Below are 22,336 nucleotides of genomic sequence, written 5' to 3'. Positions count from 1 at the left end.
CCCTGGACGGGGCACTTCCTAAGCACATGGTAAGCAGCAGCAGGGAGCTGACTGGTCGCAGAGTCCACTGTGCGCAAAGCCAAGTGGGAAAGCGCAGAACCTGCTTGGGGAAGGTTAAGTGACCCCAAAGGACTGGAGGCAAAGGGGCAGAGGCAAGGGTCAAGCAAGTGGAGGGGCTGGAGAGGGGAAAGGCCTTGGACAGGAGGGCTGGAGTCCCGTCCAGGGAGTTTGGAGAGTCAGGTCCAGGAGTCTGAATTTCACTCTGAGCCCTAGGAAGCTGCTGACCAAGGTTTCAGGGGAGCTGGAGGGGTGGGTCCACACAGGGTCAGCTGGTGCAGGGAATCAGGGGGATAGGGGTTGATGGTGTTAAAGGCTGAGATCTTGAAACAGGACCTTGGCAGCTGGGCCAGAGACAGTGGTAGAATGACCCAGATTCAGCACTTGCTTGCTTGGACATGGGGCCCAGAGCAAAGGGAGAAGGGAAGTCACAAAGCACACAAAAGCGTTACTAGGTGTTTACTGTCTGCAGATCCTTGGACAGCACCTCGGCGCCCTCCTTGTAAGGCAGAGCTGTGACCCCAAAGTGCCCAGGTGCACAGAGGCCTCACAAAGTTTTACAACTCTGCGTGAGGCAGGAAGGTCATAAACTCATTACCGTGGTGACTGTGTGTTTACAGCCCGTTTACTCTGTGTAATCTGCAGGTGAACTCTCATGACACTGAGGCTTCAGAGAGTCATCCCCCTTGGTGTTTAACTGGACTGTGAATTTCAGGACTGCAGATAAGAGCACACCAGTGAGAATCAGCGTTGCTTCCTCTCTTCTGCTCACCCAGCACGTTGGTCCTGGAGAATGGCCAGCTTGTGGGATGGGGTGGGGAGCTTCAGAATGCAGGTGTGGGGGCATATGCACGTATGTGCAGTGTGTGGAAGCACATGCAAGACAGGAGGACTGAGGAGGAAGGACGGTGGCACAGGGAAAAGGGACTCCACCTACATATACTAAGTCCCAGGATGTTCCAGAATGAGACAGGCCCTCTGACCGTGCCCCCCAGGACATCAAAGCTTTAAAGTTAGCAGTTTCTCCACAACCCTCCTAACAGGTCCCCAATGACTGGGTGGCCAGTGATGTCCATGGTCAAAATATTTAGATCTGTGCTTTCATTCTAGGCTTGTAGAGAATGGCAATGAATCCCAAACGGAAAGTGAGATGCTCCATTTATTTCACCTGGGTGATGATGGTGGGGATCACAGTTTTGCTTTTGACTTGTAGCTGGTTGTAAATTTTGGCCCTGGCCTCAGTGCTACTGTCTGGGCCTTGCTGGAGGCTATGGGCAATTACAGTGAAGGGCCGAGTCTCTAGGGTCTCTAGGCTCTGATTCCCCGGGGCGGGATCTCAGCTCCACCACCTAGTAAGTGCAGGCCTCTGGCAAATTGCTTTGTCTTTCTGTGTCTTCATTTGTAAAATGGGAATAATAGCATTTCCCTTCACAGGGTGGTTTTAGGGGATTACAGAAGATTTGTTGTGAACCGCTTAGCACCATCTTTGGCATAGAGTAAATGCTTACTAAGTACTTTTCCTCTTGTTTTTGCCCATTTTCCCCTTTGCTTCAGCCCATTTGGGAAATTCAGTCCCCAGAATTTCCCAAATGTTTTCTTTCCCCGGGTCTGTGTGACGAGTATAGTTTAACTTACTTTTGCTTGCTCATCTGTTTTACTTTCTTATTTACCAAGTGTTCTCTCCCTGCCTCTGTGAATGAACACAGCTCTGTCCTGGGAAAGGCCTTCTGAGCATGCGTACTCAGGTGGGCTTCCCCTCCCCTCATTTCCTTCCCATGTGTTTGTTAGTTTAAATTGTCAATCTGACTCGTGATGGAGCGTGAGTTCTGAGAAGGAAGGGACTCATCTGTGATGGCCTCTGGTGGAGCCTCCAGGCCCAGGGATGTGCTGCACTCAATAAATATTTGTTGGCTGAATGAATAAAAAAAAATTGTTGCTCTGTTCGGGCAGAGCCCTGAGTGCATTGCAGAGAAGGACGTTCGTAATGGTTTCCATGGGCCAAAGGTGGGCTTGTAATGCCATGTTCTTTTCTTTCCAAAAGGCATATTCAGCTTTCTATTTCATTTCTGGAGAGGAAGTCTACTTTGTCCCTACATAGCCTTTTTTCTGCTTGGGCAACATTCTCTTGGTCCCTGGAAATAATGAATTTAATGGATTCAAAGATGCTGGGGATGCTTTGCCTTCTGTTCATTCAAGAATGGGAGCTGAGGTTTTTTCATCTGAAAAATTTTTCCATCTGAATTATTCTTTTTGCCTATTAAGCAACCCAGTGAAGCTCTGCCCTCCTTATCTCTAAAAGAAATCTTCCTGTCATCTTCATCTGACAGCTACAGCCAAATGACACGGTCAAACAGTAACTTAGTGCATCGATTAGTGCTTGCGCCGTGGAAGTAGAACAGGGCACACCTCTGGGAGGCGAAAGGCTTGGTGACAGGGCACCATGGCAACAGGATCCCAGGGTCCATGGCCGCTGGTCCTGGTCCTGCTGCTGTGTGCGCTTGGCCCCATTGTGTCCCAGGGTGGAAAGCTGTTGTTGGTCCCCATGGACGGCAGCCACTGGCTGAGCTTGCTTGGGGTCCTCCAGCAGCTGCAGGAGAGGGGACATGACATAGTCGTCACAGCGCCTGAGGCCTCCATGCACATTAAAGAAGGAGCGTTTTACACCTTGAAGACGTACCCTGTGCCATACCAAAGGCAGGACCTGGAGGAGACTGTTACCAGTCTTGGGCACGACATTTTTGAGAACGAGCCTTTCCTGTGGGGTGTGGTCAAAACATACAAGAGAATCAAAAAGGACTCTGCTCTCCTCCTGTCCGCCTGCTCCCATTTACTGCACAACAAGGAGCTGATGGCCTCCCTGGTGGAAAGCCGCTTCGATGTCGTGCTTACAGACCCTTTCCTTCCTTGCGGGCCCATTGTCACCCAGTACTTGGCTCTGCCTGCTGTGTTCTTCTCAAATGCCCTGCCGTGCGGCCTGGATTTTCAGGGTACCCAGTGTCCCAACCCTCCATCCTATGTGCCCAGGGCTCTGTCCCTGAACTCAGATCGCATGACCTTCCTGCAGAGGGTGAAGAACATGCTCATCGCCTTCTCAGAGAACTTGCTGTGCAATGTGGCTTATTCCCCGTATGAACCGCTTGCCTCACAAGTCCTTCAGCGAGATGTGACTGTCCAGGACCTTATGAGCTCTTCATCTATCTGGATTCTCAGAGGTGACTTTGTGAAGGATTACCCCAGGCCCGTGATGCCCAATATGATTTTTGTTGGTGGGATCAACTGCAACAGCCATAATCCACTCTCTCGGGTGTGTATGTCAGTGGGATCTTTATAAGTTTATATTCGTGCAAGTATTTTGGAGAGATGAACTTGCCACAGATAAATGCTGAATGAGCAGGCTGAGACATTCTTTCGTTAATTTCTATCTTGCACGTCTCCTGGGTCTGATTTGTAATTTATATCTGTCTTTGGCATCATCTTCTGGGTTATTTCTTTGTACTGGACATATTGAGACAGTATCGTTTGGGCATTTTACTTTGTGTGCTCCAGGAGATAGTAATCAGTTAATTGACACATGGATTAAATGCTATAAGCACAGAGCATTGGGTCCAGGGTTCCTTGCAAAAAACAAATATGTGCTGCTTGCACCTTGCCCTGGGTTGGGTCAGGCACGTGAGTTTTCCAGATTCTTGAAATAATTCTTTATTTATAGACATTTATAGATTCTGTCAGGGAAATTTGCCTTTATGTTTGAGGTTTAAGCTCCAGGTTTTAAATATTCTGATAGGAAGCTTGATCCTACAGTATCTTCTGATCTAATAACTATATAACCACAGTCAAGTACTGACACTGGGCATGAGTCACACTCAGTAATAACGGTTATATGTTAATTTATTTCCCTACAAAATTTAAAGTGCGCAAAATGCAGCATTCACATCCTCTTCCAAATCTCAACACAGGTGACAGAGAATAGCAGAAGCGGCTTCTTCGGATGAGGAGTTGCAAAAGGTTCTCTGTAGAAGTGATATTTCAGTGGGTATTCATTTGTTTATTCTTCAACTATTGCTGAAGGATCTGCTGGCATCCCCGGTGGTTTCCAGATGCCAGTCTGACTCCTAATAAGGATCTATCGTTACCCTGGGAGAACGTTGGATCTTCTTCCCAGGGTGTCTCCAGTGTGATTTGTGTTTTAAGTGATCATGAAAATGTCATGACAAGGAGAAACCTCGGGTGACAGGAAGTATGCCAAGTGAGAAATCAGGCACTGGGTGGATGCCTCCACTAGACTGCTGCATGACCAGACCCTGTCCTTGGGGCTCTGAGTCCTCCCCTGTTTCATAGAGATCTGGTGGCCCCTGCGGATTCCCCGGCACTAAGATTCTGACCCCAGTGGCCTATTGGACAACTGTGTGGCTGGGGTGGTCTGGTTAAGAAAGAAGGAGGTGTTGGTTTCCTGAAGGCAAAATGAGAAAACCTAATGTTATAGAAAACCATTAATGATTCTTGGTAAGGTAGAGGAAAAGGAAGAGGTGAAAGATTACCCAACCAACGGGCGCATCTCAGATCAATGGGAAAAAGCTAGTCAGCATGGCCAAGGTGGAGAGGTGTTAAAGAGAAGTATTTCTGGCATCATTATGCAGGACCCAAAAGAAAAGAATTGTTTCCCTTCCACTTGGAAATACAAAAATTTGGAGATGGGCATGCCTACTGGAAATTCTATTCAACATAGAAGGGCTTCTCTGTAAGTCTGCAGGAACATCTCCAGTTACACTGGCCTTCTTTCTATTCCAGGGACATTCCCAAGTCTTTCCCAGCTCAGGACCCTTGAGCGTGTTGTTCCCTGTTTCTGGGATGCTGTTGCCTGAATTTGTTAGGTGTGTCTTATTTTTCAGGTCAGCTGTAATGTCACTTCTTCAGGGAGCACTTGTCTCTGAGACTGCATCCCGTGCTATTTCCTTTGTAACACATCAAATACTGCCATCATTTCATTGTCATAATTGCTTATTGACCATGTCCTGCATAAACGCAGAGGCAGGTACCGCTTCTGCTGGGCACTGAATCCTTATGGGTTTCATATATTTGGTGTCCCATAAATGCCAGCATCTAAGGCATAAATTCAGCAAATATTTGTTAAATGAATAAATGAAAATAGTAGTCATTGGGTAGGTAGCAATCCCCAAGAGTTCTTTATACTCCTACAGTTATAGACAAATATATGTATATGCACAGAATTTTGGCTGCTTGTTTTACAAAAGCAGTAATAATGTATCCCCAGTGCTCACGTATCAGAATGTCATAGATATTGCTCCAGTTCTACAAATTAACTTTTGTAACTGCTCCATATTATTTTATGATATTTGTGTTCCACAAGTTATTGTGTTAGCCATCAACTCTAGTTCCCAAGGAGGAACAGTGAAATTTGTACCCAGGGTTTTCTGTTGTTTCTTCAAATATTACCCTAACAAAGATAAAATATTCTATAATTTTCTTCAGGTTCTATACCTTTCTTATAAATTTTTCTTAAGTGTTTTATTGTTTTTTTGAGGGTCACTCTTATGAATGTGATATTTTTTCCATTTCTCTCTCCAGCAGGCTATCCAGTCATGATCCAGCCATCTGTCCAAATTATTGATTTTCATCATTTTAAAAAGCTAGCATGCCATCTTTGGTCCATAACCAAAATTTGTTTTTTTTCTCTTCTGAAGTCATACCACATATTGGTTTTAGTGAATCCACTAGAATCTGTAAAAAACAGTTGAATAATCTTGGCAACTGTGAGAATTCCTGTCTTGCTCCTAATTTTAATGGAAATAGATTTCATTTTATCCTTCTGCATTTAGGTTGTCATTGATTTTTTGGCAAATAGTCTATTTACTTAAATTAGTTCCTTCACTTTGGGATGTTTAATGGAGGCGGCTGCAGCACTATCATCTATTTTTCTTGATAATCACATTTTTTTGGTATCATTTATTGATACATTTTTCCCCCCTGTATTTGTCTAAGCAGTGAAGAGAGTGGGCCCCGTGCTGGCTGAAGCCCTGGGCGGCGCAAGCAAGCTGAGGCGTGAGGGTGTCTTTGTAAATTGTACCCGACAGTAGCCCTCTTTGTCCTACTTAATATTTAGTGTGAAATGCCACTTTTTCATAATAACATCATGATTCCTGTGCTGTCATTTTTTTGTTTACATTTTTCTCTAGTACGTCTTCAGTCCTCCTCTGTCTTCAAGCTTTTTGCCTTCTTTTTAAACGTCACCAAGCTGAAATTTTTAACCTGGCCAGGCAGATTCCTTTAACAGGTGATTTTTTTCCTGTTTGCACTTAATTTATTTATTATCTGATTGTAACTCTTTCAGTTTATTTTTATTTTGCGTTATCATTTTCCGTTTTCCTGATTTTTGCTGGTTTGCCAAGTTGCTATTTATTTTCTTTTTTCCTTTTTTGTTAATGAAAGAATGCTAGTCTACACTTCAGTGCCTCTAGGGGAGATTGTCCCATTCCTGACATTCTTGGTAAAGTCTTTATTTGATAAGCTCTTTAAAGACAGTCCATAGTGAGAGCAGAGCCTGGGCATGTCTTCTGGATGCCTGAAAGACAGAAGTTGGCAGAACAGCTTTGAGAGGAAAGGAACAAGATTTGGAATTCCCAGATGGCATTCCCTGCCCAGGGGGAGACCGTCTCTGTAACAAGTAGAGACTCGGAGATGACATCCACGCACCCATGTGGCGTCTGAGGAAAAGAGTCGAGCAGATCAATGGGAACAGAGACTTGATGACGAGGGGAAAGACTGACCACTAAGCTTGCAATCTTGCAGGGGGCCCTGACCGCATTATATGATGATGCAACATGCTCCCAACATGCCAAGGGCCTACGAGAAGGATTCTTGAAAGACAAAAGACTTTTAGAAAGGGATAATGTAACGCAAGTCTGGAACTAAAAATACTAAACTCTCAGCAAAAGATAGGACCCATGTGAAAAGCCCCACTGGAGAGGGTGATTGTGTTCGCGTCCAGAGGTGGCCTTTGTTTTTCTGGATGGAGATAAGAGGTGGAGATCAAGGGTTATTTTCAGTTAGCAGGTTGCTTCACTCTTTGGTTGTTCCAGAGTCTGTGAAGTCAGGGCAAGGCTTAGGGGACGCTTTACCAAGTACGGGGCGCACGTCACTATTACCGAGTCCTGAAGAGCTGGTGAGGGATAGGCTTCGGCCGTGATAACACAGTCTCTGCAGCTGGCCCCTTGGTGATCTGTAGGTGAACTCCCTGTCATGTCACTTAAACTTAGCCAAGTCTTGCTATTTAACTTTAGCTGCTTCTGGGTCCCGTTTTGTGTTAACCACACCCTTTGGGTGGCTGAGTGTGTGTGGGGGAGGCTGTTCAAGGAGAGCAATTAAGAGTTGGCCCTTTCGAGACAAGGTTAAAGTAGGAGTGGGTTTCATGGAGAGAAGGTCCTGGGAAATTAGGAAACCTCAGGAGAAAGTGCTTAAAGGATGCTTGGATAGGGGCTGTCTCTCGCCAAGAAAGAAGCATGTGGTACAGATCCTAGGAAAGACCTTGGGAAAACCACCCTCAGGATATTCTTGCTGCAGATCAGAAAGGCAGCATAGTCGGGGTGGGGGTGATGCTGGCCTCCCTGACCTTTCAGATGAGCCCAGTGGGAAAGGCCAAGACACTGCCGCTAGGAGCCAGAGGCCTCGAAGACAGCCTCGTGCTGGTGCGGACGGATAGACAGTGGGCTCCCCAGCATTTGGGCTTTACTGGTCACGCCCAGGATCAAGCTTGTCAGATCTCTCTTAAAAGCGTGTGTGCTGAGCCCTGTTGAGACTCCCAGGTCTCACATCCGGGGCTCCAGGTGTTCTGATTTGCTCAGGACTCTTCAGGTTGTAACCCCAAGACTCCCATATCCCGGGAAATCCCTCAGTGCTGGGCAAAGCCTACCATCTTATGTCATCTCTAGTGTCCTTGGCATTCTTTGGAAGCACGTAAAACCATTTGAGAGACTCCTGGGTAGTTAATTAGATCGCCACAAACCCACGGTTGGGGGAACATTGCCATACTTACACTTTGCTCTAGTTCCTCTACGTGGAATTGCCCCTGTGAGCCTGCAGGTGTGTGTTTCCTGAAGACCAAAGTACTCTGAGTTGTCTTTCAGGGTTGGGCGCAGATTAGGCTGAGCTAAGTCCATTGTCCAGGGTTGAATCAAGGTGCTTCTTGGCTCTCTTCCTGGGGACACGCACAGCACTCTTATCTTCAGGCTCCCCGGTTTCAGTGCTGTAGCTAATGCTGCTGACCTTCCGATTGAATTATCTTTTTGTTGCATCCTTTCAGAGCTTTTGACATCTTCCTTTAAAGTGGATTCCTTCTTATTTTAGGGATGAGCCCTTGATAGGTTGTAATCTGTAATCTGTATTTCCCAGCTGGGATTCCTGCCATCTGTTTGTCACCACGACACAGACGCCGACCAAAATCCCATCCTCTCGCTTCACCCAAGGGAACCACAGATTGTTCATTTTCCAGTAACTGTATGATTCATTATTAACTAGAAAATCACTCACAGTTTATACTTAAATACACCTAAACTCATTTGATTAAAAAAAATTCCTCCTTGTTAAGAAACATGAGCTTTATCAGCAGTGGGAAGGACTCGGAAGCAACCCAGCCCCAGTGTTCTATGAGGCTGCCTTTAATGCAGTAAGGCGACAAGCTGGTGTAATCGTGGTGGGCTTGTCATGCAGCCCTGTCTCTGTTCTTCATTCCTTATTCCCTGGGTCATCTGGCCCAGAAGTTTCTTTACAAACAAGTCCCATTGCTTTGTCTTGAGCTTCCTCCTTAAGTAGCCAAGGATACAATGCCCATAGGCACTCAGCCTTATAGCTCAATCTTCCTTGGATGATAGTGGTAGACATGTTGCTAGAAGGAATCTGCTTCTGGGGCAGGACATGAGCATCCTGTGCATTCATACAAGGGGTGGGTTGAGACTCAGTGCCTGTCTAGCCTTCCTACCAAGGGCTTTGGAAGTCAGGGTTTACTATGTACTTGACTCTCTCTGAACTGCACAGAAGGGGCTCAGATCATTGACACACACTTGGCAAGAGTTTCTGCCCCCCATTTCATATCTTTCATACCTAGGAAGGAATAATTTGCTTTTTACAGTACATTATGGAACCAGCAAAGAAAGATTCAAATATATTTCTGTACTTTCTTCTTTCTAAGGCAAGAAAGCTGACTTACGTTCTTTAGAGAGCTCTTCTCCAGGAAAGGTGGAAAAATACAACGTTGGGTGGTTTAATTTCAGCCCTGGGTTGATGTGAAAATGCTCTTTAATCATCCAAGTGGACTGGCTGTCCAAGAAGACTGTACTACCTGCTTCAAAGAAGCAGCTGTCAAAGGTCATCTTTACTATTGGTGGTTTTCCCTTAATCATGAGCCTAAGCCTTAACACTGTAACTTGGTGCTTTGACTGCATTCATTGTGTCAACACAAAAGGAATATTCCAGAAGCTTTGAAAAGTAATACAGATCTTTGCTGTAGATTTTCTTAAGGTTCAGTGCAGGAGTTTTAGAGTCCATAGAAAAGTGTTCTGAAATCCTCTTCGGACCGCGTCCCTCTCCCCCAAGGGTTCCTTCGGTGGGAGCTGCTCATAGGTGCTCTCCTCTCGCACGCTGCTCACTGCCCGCCCGCCCTCCTTCCTCACGGCCTTCTGCGTTCTCTTTTATCCTTCATCCCCAAAGCTTTTTCCTTTCCCAGCCACCTCAAGCCCGGGGGAAGCAGATGTGGTCTTATCTCTGATGGCTTTCCTTTTGGAGAATCAGCACATTACCTGGGTTCTGTGTCTCCAAGACCACAAGAGACAGCCCTGTGAGCGAGAAGCCTTTCTCCTTTGGAAGGGCGGGAGGAAGGGGGAAACTGTGGCACACACCAGTGCTTTGTGTCTCTACCACACACACACACTTAGCCCTATAGTCAAACTCTTAAGAGGAAGATACCTGATTCAGAGCTTAGTGTATGCAGTCACCAAAGAATACATGAAAAGATTAACTGGAAATTTATCTTTTGGCCCTAGGAATTTGAAGCCTATATTAACGCTTCTGGAGAACATGGGATTGTGGTTTTCTCTTTGGGCTCAATGATCTCAGAGATTCCAGAGAAGAAAGCCATGGAAATTGCTGATGGTTTGGGCAAAATACCTCAGACAGTAAGGAGATTTCCTTATATCTACCTTCACAAGAGTTCTAAGCCCAGACTCCCAGTTTCTAATTAATTCTATTAGATAGACTTTTGATTTGGTTTCCCTGCCATTCCCAGTTATTAATCCAAAGTTCTTCTTTTTGATATTTCACTCTCAGACGCACTGCTAAACCATGGTCCACTTTACTCAGAGGAGGTTTGGAGTCCAAAGAACGTGTCCTGAAATCCTCCTTGGACAGCTTTCCTCTCCCCCAAGCGTCCCCATTTTCTCTAAGAGACGCAGGTGTATCAAGGAGAACTTACTTTAAGAAGACTATGAATTGGAAGGTGTTTCTTCATATTGCGTAGGCGGATTTCTCCAAAGGGCTGTGTGTTAGGACACTGAATTCATTTTTTAGAGTTCTGCTTTTATAGTTCTATAACCACCCATCTTTCCCTTGAAGTGCAGAAAAGTGCAACACCATGAATATACAGCTTGATGAATTTTCACAAATTTACAGAACGTTACCAGTCCCCAAAGCCTTCTTAGTCACCACACTTCCCACCCCTTCCAAGGTTATATGCATTCAGAGGACTCCATTTTCTAGATACTATAGCAGATTTTTCTATGCTCTTTAAGCTCTGTTCTTGTCTCTGCAAGGTCCTGTGGCGGTATACTGGACCTCGGCCATCGAATCTTGCAAATAATACAATTCTTGTCAAGTGGCTGCCCCAAAATGATCTACTTGGTAAGTGGGGAGGATATGAGGTGTGGGTCAAAGCAAGGTTAAATTAAGAAAGCAGTATAGGCATGGCTGCTCTAAAGGATTGCTTTGCTAGAAGATATTATGGCCAGCGTATCCCACGTTGCTTTTTACCTAGTGGACAACTCAACCCACATTTTCTTCTGCAAACTTCTGCAAGGGCCACATTTGGACAGCACTGAGTCCTTAGAGATCTTTGAAGACCTAGATGAGGTCAGATTGTGAAGCTCAGTGACTTGACCACTGGCGCCCTGCCCTGTTTGCTTCCCAGGTCACCAGAAGACACGGGCTTTTATCACGCACTCCGGCTCCCACGGCATATACGAAGGGATATGCAATGGCGTCCCCATGGTGATGCTGCCCTTGTTTGCGGACCAGATGGACAATGCAAAGCGCATGGAGACCCGGGGGGCTGGGGTGACCTTGAATGTCCTGGAAATGACGTCTGAAGATTTAACAAATGCCCTGAAAACTGTCATCAATGACAAAAGGTAAGAGAGAATATGCAGAGGAATACTGCCTGTATTTTGGCCATGGAATTCACAATAAATATTCAACTGAAAAAGCAAATATGTAAAAATATAATTTACAAGTAAGATGATAGGGGTTATTAGTCATTTTATAAAAGGATGCTTTAATTCTGACAGAATGTACCACTGACAGCAATGATTTTAAATATTAATCTCCTTGGTGGATTTAAAAGTTCGATTTATAACAAAACAGTGTCACCATAATAGATATCTGATTAAATTCCCGCAAAGAGAAAACTATCCCATTACAAGAGGCACCGTGTCCACAAGATAAACACAAATCAGGTGCTTAGAAGTACGGCTTTCCCATCACTGAAACCTGTAAGAAACTTGGTCCATGGTGGTTTATAAATGAGGGGGTGGATTATATGGTATTACAAAGGTTTATAATAAAAGCAAAGACAAGTTTGTTCAAATGATGCTCTGAAAATGATTCAAAAGGCAAAGCCATCAGATCAAAGGATCTCCATGAAATGTGTTGTTACTGTCAACGTCACTAAGGCTGATCAAAATCTTATGGTAAGAAGTGGTGGCTGGGGTAGACTTCATCCAACAGTAATGTGTTTGTGTGTGTGTGTGTGTGTGTTGGGGAGGGTGTCAGCAGCCTTCACCTATAGTTGCTTCATTTTGAAAGACACAACAGGACAGATGTGAAGACACGAGTGTGTTCAGATGTGAGGAGACACTACATGTTGGGGACACACCGAGCCTGGACAAGGGAAGATGGGAAGAAAGGGTGGTGCTCACGTGGGTGTGGTGCCAATGCATAAAAAAGAAAAGTCCACATAAGTCTGGGTAAAGGTCTGGTAACCATCTGCCCAGCGCTGAGTGTGAGGTTCTTATCCTCTCAGCCCAGCTGGCCTCTTCTGGCGGCACAGCTTGCAAGCGTCAGGCTCCGTGGCTCACATTGAAGACGATTCAAACTTGTCTTCTCTCCACGTGCTGATGAAACTTGAGGTTTCTTGAGGTTTACGTTAGTAGTATAATTTTGAGCTTTTGCTTGGTGGTATAGACAACTGCTTGTAACCCAAAAATGACTTGGTAGAAGTTCTGTACTGCATTACTATCTTTTAAAGACATGAATCCATCAGTTATCAACTAATGACTAACTTCACCTATTCGTTTGTGAGCCAGCCCTATCTAATTGTGAATCTCCATGTTCCCAACACTCTAAGCTGGGACTATACCTACAGAAAATAGAGAGAAATAATGGATAAATTCAACATCAGATAAGCAAGCAGGCCATAACAGGTGCTCAATAAATATTGAATGAATGAGGGAAAGTTCCAAGAAAATCTTGTTTATAAGAAGATTTATATAAAAGGGAGATGTTTAAGAGGATTTATGGCCAAGTATTAATATTTCATTATAATAACATGTCCAAGTAAGATGATGGACATGTTTAAGGACAGCAATGATCAGAATTATTCCTGTATAAAAATGTCTTATTTTCTCTTTCTTTCTCTTTCTCTTTTTGTTTTCCTTCTCCTCTTTCTTCTCTTGCATCCACACTAACGGGGGGAAGCATCTCACCCATGTGGGATCTGGGGATTCTGATTTAGCCATCAGCACTGGCCAGAAACAACAACAACCCAGAAATCATCTTGCGTAACAGACCGCATAGGCACAGCTTCACGCTGCATGTCACACTTGGATAGTTCGGTGTTTCAACAACTGAATTGAAAGTGTACAGCACCTTGGAGAAGGCACTTAAAAATGGCTTTTACTTTGACTAAATGAGACTGTTTCCAACTACCAGCAGGAAACCATTCATAATTTGTGCCATGACCTTTTCCTTTATTTATTTATCTTATTACAAAGAATGCAAAGTCTATTTTACTACAAAAATATCACTAAAAAGAAAAGAAGAAAGTAGGAAGCAAATTTCAAATAATTTAATATTCTAATTTTGGATTCCAGTTTTCTACTTTCTTTTGGTTTTGTTTTAGCGATAAGGAATATTGTGTGTGTGTGTGTGTGTGTGTGTGTGTGTGTGTGTGTGTGTGTGTGTGTGTGTGTGTGTGTGTGTGTGTGTGTGTGTGTTTGAGGGCTTGGGTGTTCTTTCCTGACTGTAATAGAAATACATCTCCTCTACCAAGTTTCTAAAATCTGGTTCCGTTCTTAACTGGAAGCAGGCACATAGGGTGGGCGGTTCACTCCCGTGGGGGTTCCGCACATTCACATGCTGTCTTGCTGTTTAGCTATAAGAAGAGCATCATGAACCTCTCCAGCCTTCACAAGGACCGCCCCATGGAGCCGCTGGACCTGGCTGTGTTCTGGGTGGAGTTCGTGATGAGGCACAAGGGGGCGCCGCACCTGCGCCCCGCGGCCCACGACCTCACCTGGTACCAGTACCACTCTTTGGACGTGATGGGCTTCCTTCTGGCCATTGTGCTGGCAGTTGTCTTCATCACATACAAATGCTGTGCTTTCGGCTGCCGGAAGTGCTTTGGGAAGAAAGCGCGGGTTAAGAAACCTCACAAATCTAAGGCACACTGAGAAGTGGGTGGGAAATGGGGTGACCCAAACTTGCAAAGAGAGCCAGTGTTCAATTCATGTGATTATGAAAGGAATATTCAGCCATTCTAACATTCCTTTTTCACTTTATCAGGAGTGTTCTCCCTAGGATTTTGTATAACGTGTTTTTAGTGGCCAAGAAATATCTGTCTACTGCATGGATACACTAGGATTTATTTAATTGCTACTTCTGGGTGGATTCACTTTTATTTTCTTTTATATAAAAGGCCTCAATGAATAGCTTAGCTAGGTCTCAACACATATTCATAAAGACATCCATGGGAAAGGGCTTTATAACACAATCAAATAGCTCCCAGGTGGCATTAATTTCCCTGCAACTTGCAGGTAGACAAAGGGCAGGCTAGGAGGGGCTCTAAAAGCCAGAGCCCGCAGGAGAGAAATGCAGGTGCAGAAATGCAGGTACCCCAGAGTGTATTTTAAAATAAAACTATTGAATTGGCAGTCACACCTGAAGGCAGAGATATGTGAATATGAGTTAGGCTCCATTGGGGATCTCTGATCTGGACTACACCTGTCATCTTTCAAATGACTTGCTGAGAGAGAGGGTTGGACAGGCCACCTTCACTCTCCACTACTTTTCTTTCTCAGAAATAGGGACTGGTTTGGGAGCCCAGGTCTCAGAGATGGTCCCCCAGCTGCTGCTGAAACCACAGTTCTAATATTGTCATCTGACTTCTGTAGATGGTTGTGATCAATTCCTTCACCGATAATGGCAGCTTAACTTATGTTCATGCTTCACAGATGTCACTTGGTGTATTTAAAAAAGGAAATGTTTATTCTTATAGGGCATAGTGCTTGAAATAAAGCAAGGACGTAATTCCTTTATTTCAATAAATGAAAGTCTTTCAAGAACTTGTGTAATGTCTGACTTTTAGGGGAGAAGAATGGTGCACAAAATTGATGGGTGGCATCCTTGAAAGGATAATCATTGCTTGTGCCAAATGGATCTAAATTTGTTAAGTAGTGTCCGGCAAGTTTTATTTTCTGTGATATTTTCCACAATGAATGACATATGAATTCTTAAAAATTATATTTCTAAGGTGTACTTGTCTTCACTGTTGTTGCATTTATTTGTTGTTAAATTATGTGTTCTAATTATAAAGGTAGTGCATGATTATGACAGAAAATTTGAACACTATAGAGGTGCATGCATACACACACCAGAAAATAAAACTCTCCGGTAGTCACATTTCCCCAAAATACTGAACAGTCACCACTTTGGCAAATCCACATACATATAAAACATTGCAACTATAGCAAACACATCCAGTGCCTTTTTCTTCCCTTCTAACATTCCTTTTTCACTTTATCAGGAGTGTTCTCCCTATGTTTTTGTATAATGTGTTTTTAGTGGACAAGAAGTATCTGTCTACTGCATGGATACACTAGGGTTTATTTAATTGCTACTTCTGGGTGGATTCACTTTTATTTTCTTTTATATAAAAGGCGTCACTGAATAGCTTAGCTGGGTCTCAACACATATTCATAAAGACATCCATGGGAAAGGGCTTTATAACACAATCAAATAGCTCCCAGGTGGCATTAATTTCCCTGCAACTTGCAGGTAGACAAAGGGCAGGCTAGGAGGGGCTCTAAAAGCCAGAGCCCGCAGGAGAGAAATGCAGGTGCAGTGGCAGAGATGGGCCCTTGGGTGTGAAGGGGATCTGAGTGCGGCACCACAGCGCTGCTTCCCTGGGCAAATGGTTTGAGATATCCCCAGACTGCGTCCAGAGAGGTTCTATCAGTGTGAGAGAGCCACGTCCCTACACCCTCTTCAGTACAAATATCTTGAAAAAACTATCAGTTTGATAGGTGAAAAGTGGGATCCTCTTGTAAATTTTCTTCCTCTTCTTCTTACTATTGGAGATTGTATTTTTCCTTCAAACTGATGAGCCACTTGTCTTTTCTGTTTGGAGAGTCCCCTTCGCCTGTGTTCCTACAGGGGCAGCCGCCGAGGCCTCGTTAAGACTGCTCATTCCATTCATGAGGATGTGCTTCCGGCAGCCTGGACTTTCTCTACCTGCTCTTTGCCTTTCATTTCGTTCACACCTTGGCTTGTTTGCTGCTTTGTGTTACATACAGACATTTTCAATGTGTAGGCTTCAAACCGGAGCTGGGGTCCCGTGGATAGCTAGGTTCCTGACCGCAGCCCGTCATTCCTTTCCTAGGCTTCCGTTGGACACAGCTGTTCACCCCAGATCCCTCCCCATCTGAGTTCTTCAATGACTCGTGGACCGTGTCCGCCTCCTTCAGGGCCCTTCCCTGTCCACCCAGGGACCGTGTCCTGGCCTCTCTGCCCGCGGCTCCTTGCCGCCCCTACCTCTCAAGGGCCCTGGGCTGCTCTGACCTCCCACCAGCCCCTGCTCCTCTGCACCTTTGTGTTTCTAGCCCCTACGCCCTCTTGTTCAAAAGCAAGAAAACCAACTCAGGATACTAAGCAAAGAAGGGTCTTCTTGTAAGGTGACAGGCTAAGGTAGGACGTGAGGCTCACGGCCAAGCCTCTGTGGTGCTGGGTGGAGCCTCTGGCCTCTTCCGGTCTCTGCACGTCCTGCATCTGGCGTCCTCCACCCTCTTCTCTTGGCCTTCCCTGCTCCTCACTTCCCTGAGCCCTGGGCACTAAGGTCCCACAGGACCCACGGAAGATAGACTGGATTCTCGCCTACCCAGAGTTCTGAATTCCTGGGAGGAAAACGCTGATTGGTCCAGCTGTCTCCGCCTTGTCCAATCAGGAGTGTTGTGGGCGGGACTACACAGGAACACATTTACCCCAGGACCCTTAACTGTAGCCCCAGGGGTCAGGGAAGAACTCGAGAGAAGCCCCCAAATGTGTCCTGCACATACGTACATTATTTCCATTTTGTCCTCTTTCTGCCTTGGCTCACTCATGCATTTTAGCTCTCAGGTTTCTACAGACACAGTGTTTTCTCATTTTCAAGGTAGTTCCCATAGAAGCAGAGGTGGGGAGCTCTGCAGAGTGACAGCACATAGAAGTGGCTGATTCCATGAATGGATCGTATGTGAGGCAAATATTATTGTCATAATCTCAAAAACACAGGAAAGTATTTTCCTTTTGGAAAACGAAGCAGAGCCCACTTCTTCCTCCTTGACCTCATCGTCTTAGCGTCCTCTCCACATAAGGTGTTCAGGGGCACCTCACCTTTTGCCACGGCTTGTGCGCTCACTGTGTGTAAGTGGCCCCTCTCCCCACCCCTCCCGAGAGCCATCCCTTCCCAGTGTGACCTTGCAGCTCTTCTCATCAAAAGGAAGGATCTATTTCCCCACCTGTTGAGGCCCCGATGGCCTGTGACCTCAGCTGATGAAATGTGGCCGAGGGGACTGGTGCTACTCCATGTCTAGGCCTCAGGAGGCCTTCGTGTTTCTCTTGCTCTCTTGGAAGCCCGCGCAGCTGCTATAGGAACAGCCTGGGTCAGCCCTGCTGCACACAGGAGGCGTGCGTCCCTGTCACCTCAGTCACTCCAGCTAATAGCCTGCCAAGTGCCAGACACTTGGGGGAAGCCAGCCTTCACCCAGCCCACCAGCTGACTACAGATGCATGAGTGACCCCAGTTGTGCTTGGCTGAACGTGGCCCGGATCAACAGTGTCAGCTAAGTGAGCCAGAGTTCATGAACAGTAATTAATGGTTGTTTGAGTCATTAAGCTTTGAGGTGGCTTGTTACTCAACGATGGTTAACTGCTATATTCACTCCTGGCCCTAAATCCACACTATTTCACGTGCTGGGTCTTTGGAAGTTCAGAGGGACACCAGGGTCTACACACCCTTATATTCACCGCAGCATGGATAGGCCATTCCTAGCTGCACACAGCAAGCACACAGCCAGCGGCTGGGGAATTGCAAATATGTCCCTTGAATCATCTTTGAGAGAGAAAAGCAGGCCCAGATGGGACAGGAGCAGGTAGGGCAGAGGGGCCCTGGGAGCAGGGGCGTGTAATAACTGTCTTCTTGTGTCCGTCCCATCTGGGTCAGTATGTCTCCAAAGGGAAGAGAGAGGAATGATTCATGACATGTGGGGCGGAGCAAAGATGGGAACCACCCAGATCCCTGGATGTTAGAAACCGGCCACGGAGAGTAACGAGCCCCTGGTGCTACAGGTGTGCAAGCAGAGGCCGAGGAACTCCCTCCTGGCAGGATGCGCAAACTTCAAGTGGGAACTTTAACTAAGCCGTCTTGGAGCAAGTGGCTCTGAGCCCTGAAATGCATGGAAAGGTTTCCAAAGGCCAATCCTTCATTGCTCGATCTGATCTGCCGATCTGGACCGTCTCTCAGCCACAGGGGGAGTCCTTTGAGTCCCACCTTGGTTCAGGGAACCAGGGTCCTGCCTTCTTGTCTGTCCTTGAGGTTCTTTATCTCCCAAGTACTCTGCCAGTGGGAACCCGCTTCCCCACTCCGTAAGCCACCGAGTCCTTCGGGAGGTGGAGGCCTGTCCCCAGGACCCATCACCCCCACCTCCAGCTGCACTGCCACCGCCTCCCACTGTGGGCTCCTATGACTACATCGCCAGGGGGCTTGGATGTGACTCACCCGACTCCCACCACTTCCCTTTCCAGGCAGGCCACCCTACTTCACCACACATGTGGTAACAAAATGTTTAATGACAACAATGTGGGGTGCTTACTGCAGGGCCCTGTGCATTCAAGGCCCTCAGCTGACACAGACTCAGGGAGGCAGTTGGATCTCAGAGATCCAAGCGCCTGGGACTCAACAGTGATGATTCTGATGAACCCCCTCCAACCTGCCAGGAGACCCATTCCTTGTCTGAGTTATGAGTGAGGAGCCCACTGTCACTCTGACAACCCATCCTGCCACTGTCACATTCCTATTGATGTGTATTCGGTGAAGAACAGGGCTTTTTCTCATGGTGTATTTTTGTTCCATCCAGGAAAGGACTCTGAGTAAAGGTTAGTATTTAGGTCACAGAGTGGATGTTTTAAGGATTTCCAGAAGGGGAAAGTGGAGGATGGTGAAGGGCCCTAGGACTGAGTTTGAGGGTTGAGGAATTTGGGACAGGAGAAGAAAGGATCTGGGGGCTCTTAATCCTCCATCCTGACAGCTGAGTTGTTGCTTGTCAACCTTTAAGAAGCTGCTGATACTGTGAGAGCCCCTGGAGGGGAAAGGTGGGAGGTGACGAGGTAGCTTTCTCATCGATCATTCATTTCCAGTGTCTGGAAGAGGAGGGGGGAGGTCCTTCTTAACCGAGTGCATCAGTTAGCTATTGCTGTGCAACAGATTACCATGCACATAGTGGCTTACAACAATACCCATCCATTATCTTACAGTTTCCCTAAGTCAGGAGTCTGGGGTCTCACGGGCTGCACTCAAGGTGTCAGCTGGGCCACCTCCTTTCTGGAGCTCAGTTCTCTTCCAAGCTTCTGTGGTCGTTGGCAGGGTCCAGTTCTCCCTGTGATTGTAGGACTGAGATCCTCCATTCCTTGTCACGTGGCTCCCTACATAGGTAGTTTACGTCATGGCTGATCACTTTTCAAGACCAGCAGAACGTCTCTCTCCAGTCTTCAAAGGTGGAGTCTTGTCTGACATACTGAGGTCACGGCGGTGGCTCCCCATCAGCTCTGCCCTAGTCCATTGGTTCTCACCACGTCTTAGGCTCTGTCCACCCTCAAGGGGAGGCAATTATACAGGGCATGACTCATTGGGGTCCTCTTAGGGTGTGACAACACACCAGGTACTTTACAAATACTGTTTATCTCAAAAGAGCTTGAGGAAGAGATGGAAGAAACAGCAGTAGACTCAAATGGGGACCTGGCAGAGGCAGCAGAGGACCTGGGACCTCTGGAACGATGACAGAGGTGAGTCACCCCTTCCCCACATTCCTGCCCCATCTGGGCCACCAACTCCTTGAGGGCAAGTCCTAGCCATCAACTGAGGTCTCAGTGCCTCCACCTGTACAGTGGACAGGAAGGTCCACGACCAATCACACCTCCGGCACAGCTAGAGCTGCACAGGGGTCAGGGCGGACCGGGCACAGCAGCACTTCCTGTGATGCTCATCTCAGCCCCGCACCTGCGCCACCTTTCCCTCAGGTACTTTCCAACAAGTCACAAACCTCCTCGACATCATGGACAGCGAGTCAACAGACAGGCACAGCTGGGGCTGGTTCTGACACGCGGAAAGCACTGGCCTCTGCGATCATCACGGAGAAGGCACTACGAAGCCCTCTGTGATGAATGCTCTCATCCGCTGCCTGCAGGTGCCCGAGGTAGGGCCTCCTCACCTTCAGCTGTGCCTCTGGGACAGGCCACGGGGCTCCTCGCGTCCATCCTGTCAGCACACGAGTGACTATCACAGGCACCAGGCTTGGTGCTGGGGTACAGAGATGGGCAACACCAGGAGTTTCCATCTTTCTGAGGAACAACTGGGGCCTGGGGCTTTCTCAATTTCGAAGCTCCTCTATATTCTGATCCAGTGGGCTTGGGAGCCATCTTCCCAGGGCATGTGAGCCGAGTTACAAGGATAATGAGCAGGAGTGAAGTAGGTGGACATGGAGCAGCAAAGACACCCAGACCCAGAGCACAGAGATGCGTGGCCAGTGAGACTTCTTAGCTGTGGTAGGGCGCTGGGCCAGAGGGCGGTGAAGGGGGGACTGGACGCGTAATGGAACTGGGGTGGGCCTTGCGTGGCTGGGCCGAGTGTGGCCAGGAGCATCAGCACCCCCTAGAGGACTTCTTAGAATGCGGACTGCTGCTGGGCTCCAGCCCGAGAGGTTCTGGCTCAGTAGGTCCGTGGTGGGACCTGAGAACCGTTTATTCTGTCTGTAGTTGTTCTTTACTGCTGATCACAAGTCCTTTGCTGGGCATATGTAATGCCAGTATCTTCTCTCAGTGTCCATCTCATTTTTTCCCTCTCCTAAGAGTGCCTTTTGAAGAAAAGAGGTCCTTAACTTTAATAAAGTTCAATTTATAGGTTTTTGGCTATAAGGTCAACAATGCCCTTTCTGTCCTGTCTCAGAAATCTTTGACTACTCCAAAGTCATGACGATGTCCTCTTCTGTTTCCTTCTAAGTGTGTTTACATTACGTGTCACAGATGGATCCGCAATGTATCCAGGGTGATTTTCATCTTTGGTACAAGAGAGCAGTCGAGATCCATTTTCCCCTATGATCCCCTAATTGATCCAGTAAAATTTATTGAAGAGTTTATTAACCTCCCAATTCCTTGTTTGCCATGTCACTTTTATCACAAATCAAATGACTGTCTACGTGTGGTCTGTTTCTGGACTTCATTCTACTCCATCAGTCTGTCTGTCTGTCCTTTCCTGTACCCAACTACACCCTCTTCATTACAGCTGCGTAGCTGGTGAAGCTGGCAGTTGGTCACCTAGTGATCTTGCCTCGCCTGTCCTTGCTGAGCAGCAGGGCTGGCAGGTCCTTGCACCATGCATCTGAAGACCTTTGGGGATTTTAAGGAAGAAGTGGATTTTTCAAGATTTGAATTTTTGAAAGTTGGTCTGGGTCACAGTGCAGCATAGAAGGGTGGTCAGACCGGGTGGGCAGCTGTCGCTGAAGTCATGAAAGTTGTGACAGTAGCTGTGGGAAGAACGGGTTACCTGGAGTTACAAGGAGTCCGGCCCCACTCTCCCCACCCTGTGCTCCCTGCTCTCTCTACCCCAGCTGCTCTGGCTTTGTCTCAGCCCCACTTGCTTCCATGCTCCTACCTGCCACTGGGCCTTTGCACATGTGATTCCATCTGCCTGACATTCTCTACCCATTTGAGTGTGCATTTGAACACATGACTTATTACAAATGTTTTTAAGTGGAAGTTCCCACAGCAGGAAGCATAAAATAAGCTCAGTCAGCTTCAATGTATATAGGTTTGTTTTCATTTGGCTGTTAATGTCTTATTTGACAAGTTTCCTAGTCATCACATTGGTTAGATATAAGAAATAAGGCTGTATAAAATAAGACAAATATGAGTGAATTTAGGATAGTATACAAGTAAGAGGAGAGTCTAGTATCTTTTAGATTGTAGCATGTATACCACGAATTCACAGAATATACACACTACTAGTTTCATGAACTCCAGGAACCTACAGGCCATGCATTTCAGCTTTCTATGCGGCAACAACACAAAACCTCCCCATAAAGGCCTTAGAACCCTACGGACTCTATGGCCGAGCCTGACTTCTTACTGCGGATGACATTCAAGGAAAAGAAAAAACTACTTCCACACACAGATCAAATAGGGTTTCCTTCTTTAATTAAATTAAAGCAACTACTGAGAGTCACAGAAGGAAAGAATTCTGAAGACTAATCAGTCT

General features: G+C 46.5%; 1 protein-coding gene and 1 long non-coding RNA gene across 3 annotated transcripts in view; one reads left to right on the top strand and one right to left on the bottom strand.

Annotated features, from left to right (window-relative positions):
• The first annotated feature begins 2,219 nt into the window (after window positions 1-2,219).
• LOC108386962 (UDP-glucuronosyltransferase 1A1-like) lies at window positions 2,220-14,021 on the top strand. The gene is made up of 5 exons (XM_073217959.1): window positions 2,220-3,361; window positions 10,110-10,241; window positions 10,875-10,962; window positions 11,249-11,468; window positions 13,709-14,021. The coding sequence occupies exons 1-5, from the start codon at window positions 2,498-2,500 to the stop codon at window positions 14,004-14,006; spliced, it is 1,602 nt and encodes a 533-aa protein (XP_073074060.1). The 5' UTR covers window positions 2,220-2,497; the 3' UTR covers window positions 14,007-14,021.
• Window positions 13,381-22,336, bottom strand: part of LOC108401993 (uncharacterized) — a 61,497-nt gene continuing 52,541 nt past the window's right edge. The window contains exon 6 of one of the 2 annotated variants that reach the window (XR_012123450.1): window positions 13,381-21,605. This is a non-coding gene — a long non-coding RNA (uncharacterized lncRNA). The remainder of the gene's footprint in view (window positions 21,606-22,336) is intronic. The other variant, XR_012123451.1, reaches the window with a different exon arrangement.

Source organism: Manis javanica, chromosome 12 (assembly GCF_040802235.1).
Source record: "Manis javanica isolate MJ-LG chromosome 12, MJ_LKY, whole genome shotgun sequence".
Classification (NCBI taxonomy): Eukaryota; Metazoa; Chordata; class Mammalia; order Pholidota; family Manidae; genus Manis; species Manis javanica.
Note: the sequence above shows the minus strand (reverse complement) of the source record. Positions and strands in the feature narration are given on the sequence as shown.

Bases quoted from the DNA above. Each gene is read 5' to 3' on its own strand.
- LOC108386962 (XM_073217959.1), top strand. From the start codon at position 2,498: ATGGCAACAGGATCCCAGGGTCCATGGCCGCTGGTCCTGGTCCTGCTG. The intron at 10,242-10,874 runs GTAAGGAGATTT...TGTCTCTGCAAG, and splicing joins TGGGCAAAATACCTCAGACA to GTCCTGTGGCGGTATACTGG. The intron at 10,963-11,248 runs GTAAGTGGGGAG...TTTGCTTCCCAG, and splicing joins GCCCCAAAATGATCTACTTG to GTCACCAGAAGACACGGGCT.